At 47.4% G+C, this 3,431-nt stretch overlaps 1 protein-coding gene across 1 annotated transcript in view; it reads right to left on the bottom strand.

Moving 5' to 3' along the window:
- Positions 1-964: 964 nt before the first annotated feature.
- Positions 965-3,431, bottom strand: part of LOC110294175 (beta-alanine-activating enzyme-like) — an 18,689-nt gene continuing 16,222 nt past the window's right edge. The window contains exon 3 of the mRNA XM_029477336.1: positions 965-1,062. Coding sequence (XP_029333196.1) covers positions 965-1,062 — 98 coding nt within the window. The remainder of the gene's footprint in view (positions 1,063-3,431) is intronic.

Below are 3,431 nucleotides of genomic sequence, written 5' to 3'. Positions count from 1 at the left end.
AATAGTTCCCATTCCCACCAAAGGCAAACACTTCCTGATCAGCTACATGAATTTTGAACCAAAAAGGAGTTTGTCACTGAGGGAGGCAGGCACAGTTCTTGTTAGTGGACCTCCAAAAAACCATTTCATCTGGAGAGAGGTCGCAAGTCAATTGTTCAGGAATCTATTTACTTCCCAAGAACCCATTTTTTTCTTTTTGTAAAGATTTATTTATTTTTATTCTAAGTGTTTGCCTGTAAGTATATATGTGTATCACGTTCATGCCTCGTACTTGCAAAAGCCAAATAGGGCATCAGTTCCCCCTAAACTGGAGTTATAGGTGGTTGTTTATAAAATGTCTGACATAGGTGCTGGGAACTTGGTCCTCTCTAAGAACAGAAAGCCTTCTTAACTTCTAAGCCATCTCTCTAGCCCCTACACATTTTAAAGATCTCTCTCTCTCTCTCTCTCTCTCTCTCTCTCTCTCTCTCTGTGTGTGTGTGTGTGTGTGTGTGTGTGTGTGTGCAAGTTCCCCTAGAGAGGACATCAGATCCCCTGTAGCTGGAGTTATGGGTAGTCCTGAGCTGCTCAGTGCAGGTGATGCACACCTCCAATTCTCTACAAGAGCAGCAAAAGTTCTTAATTGCTGAACTATGTCTTCAGTCCCAAGGAATCCCAGTTCTGGCCCGCTGAGGAAGAACTGAGCCAGGAGGATCACAAGTAGGGCAGTCTGGGCTATATAATGACTCTCTATCTTAAAACAATAATAATGAGCCAGGTGGTGGCCAGAGGTAGATGAATCTCTGTGGGTTCAAGGCCAGCCTGGTCTACAGAGTGAGTTCCAGGACAGCCAGGGCTACACAGAGAAACTCTGCCACAAAACAAACAAACAAAACCCAAAACAAACAAACAATCCAACAATAATGAAATAAAGTTTCCCAGAAAAGAAGGAAATAAATCTCAAATTAAATGTGCCCACTAAGTGTCACACAGAACGGAGGAAAATGCCAAGCAGTATCTCGGCGTTCAGAATGTCCAGGTAGTGGGACGAGCGAAGGGCTTCTAGGAAGAAAAAGCCAAGGCCTGTGGGAAGGAGTAAGAATGCAGGTGGCATCAGAGCTTCCAACAGAAGCACATGGTGCTGAAGAAAGAGGTGGTAGGGACCCAGCATTCTGAGTGAAAAGTACTTTTATCCCAGAATTTTACACTTGGCCAAATAAAGGCTAAGCGTGGGCAAAGGTATTTTCAGATATGTAAGAACTCAAAAGATTTTACCTCCCACGCACCTTTTCTTAGGACTATAGTAAAAGATATGATTCAGTGAAATGGAAGGCTAAGCCAAGACAAGAAACAAGGGCACTCTAAAAGTCTGAGGAGGAATCCAGAGGGTGCTGCTGAGTACGCGGCATCCTGTGATGACACCTGAGCCCCAGGTGCAGAGAGGAGCCCGTCCAACTTGGGTCAGGATGACAGTCAGTCCAGGAGGCCTCCAGCAGCGGGGGTGCGTGGGGCGGGGTGGTGATAGATTACCAGATGATACAAGGGGCCATTCAGGAAAAACTGTCCTCGACAGTTAATGCATACACATGGGAAATATTCGCAACAGCTACTTCTGAGTTAGCAAAACAAAGCCGATAGTTAGCTCAGGAGGCAAGGTGGTTAAACATGATAGTAGTTGGAGAGAATGTAGTTAAACGGCACCACTGTTCAGTAGTGGTCATGATATGTGCAGAGTGAAGGCCACATAAGCATTGAGTTTGTTTAATTAAATGTGTAGTACACTTATATGGGAATATACAGAAGGGGGAACTAAAACTCCAGGTATCGCATAGGCATCAATAGATGGTATCTATGTTGGTCCCCTGTCTTGTTACTATGGTGGAAGGCCTGCTGAAAGCTAAAGGAAGGGTTTATTCTGGCTCTCAGTTTGAAGGTCCAGTCTGTCATGATAGGGAAATCATGGGAGCAGGAGCCTGAGGTGGCTGGTCTTGTTACATCAGCTATCAGGAAGCAGAGAGGAATGAGTGCAGTGCCCAGGTCCACTTCCGGACCGCAGTCACGGATGGCTCTGTTCACAGTTCATGGAGAGGTTTGTCTTCTAGGTGAGTCTATATCCGGTCAGGCTGAGAGCTGCCATCAGCATCATTCTGACCCTCTGATGACTTTTGGGAATTTTAGAAACAAATCAGTGTGGATGCGTAGCTGCTCAGAACTCTTCCGACATCTGGGGGTGTCGGTCAGAGCAGGGCTGGGTAGCTGAGCATGGAAGACTGTGGGAACAGTCGCTAGCACGAGCCCTGCCCTCCTAGGCTCTCTCCAACAGCTCCAAGCTCAGTTTGTGCTCAGGTGACCTGAAAAGGGCCCTGGAGTGTGAACGACAGCTTCATGGGACAGAGCGCTGCATCCTGTGGGGAAGGCAGGGAGAAAGGAAAGGGGGTCTTAGGGGGAGGGGACAGTGCAGGAGGGCAGAGGCACAACAGATGAGGCTAAATTAATTTTGGAAACCATTAAATCTTTGAAAAGAGAGCGTGTTTTCGGCAGGGACAGTGAATCACTGTGATTTGCAGAAACAGGCACAAGGCAATTAGCCATCTGGATGCTGCGGCTTCCAGCCTCCCAGCGGAAACTTCAAGTAAGCGGAAGGCTGGTCATTACACAGCCCAGGCCCAGCACTCCATGATCTACAGATAACTTTGTGCTTCCAGCGGCTAGAAGTCCAAAGGCTTGGGATAAAGGGCAACTTGGCATGAGACGCAGAAAATGTGCAGGAAAGGCAACAAAAGCCACAGGGAGTCCCACTGCTTCCCTCTTCCTGTGTGTACCCCTCAGACTTCGTTATGAACAAGTGTACAGTTCACTCAACTGAAAAGCACTTAATAATCGCCTACCACTCTCCTCCAGGGCCTCTGATCGTCCGTACGTTGTGTCATTAGTCCTCGTGACATACATTTAAGGTATTCCACCCACAACACAATCCTAAGAGTTCTGCACTCACCAATCTTGCTTAAGCAAGAATGTTATCTTATTATTTTATGGTTATTTATTTATTCTGAGACAGTCTGACTTTGTAGCCCGGGTTGAGGTGATTCTCTGCTTCAGCTCCTCATGTGCTAGGATTTTAGGCGTGAGCCAGCACCCCTCTGATTTGTTTTCATCAATGAGGAAATAAAAACAAAGGAAAGATGCTGTTGAACTAGAGGTGTAGCTCAGTTGGCAGAGTGCGCACCTAGCATGCCAAGTGTCCTGGGTTTGAGCTCCAGCACTGCATCAGCAGGGCGTGGTAGTGCATACCTATGACCCTCGCACCCTGGAAGTAGAGACAGGAGGGAGGATCAAAAGTCTAACATCAAGCCTGGTGTGGTGGCGCACGCCTTTAATCCCAGCACTCGGGAGGCAGAGGCAGGTGGATTTCTGAGTTCGAGGCCAGCCTGGTCTACAAAGTGAGTGCCAGG

This window comes from Mus caroli, chromosome 5, assembly GCF_900094665.2.
Source record: "Mus caroli chromosome 5, CAROLI_EIJ_v1.1, whole genome shotgun sequence".
NCBI lineage: Eukaryota > Metazoa > Chordata > Mammalia > Rodentia > Muridae > Mus > Mus caroli.
Note: the sequence above shows the minus strand (reverse complement) of the source record. Positions and strands in the feature narration are given on the sequence as shown.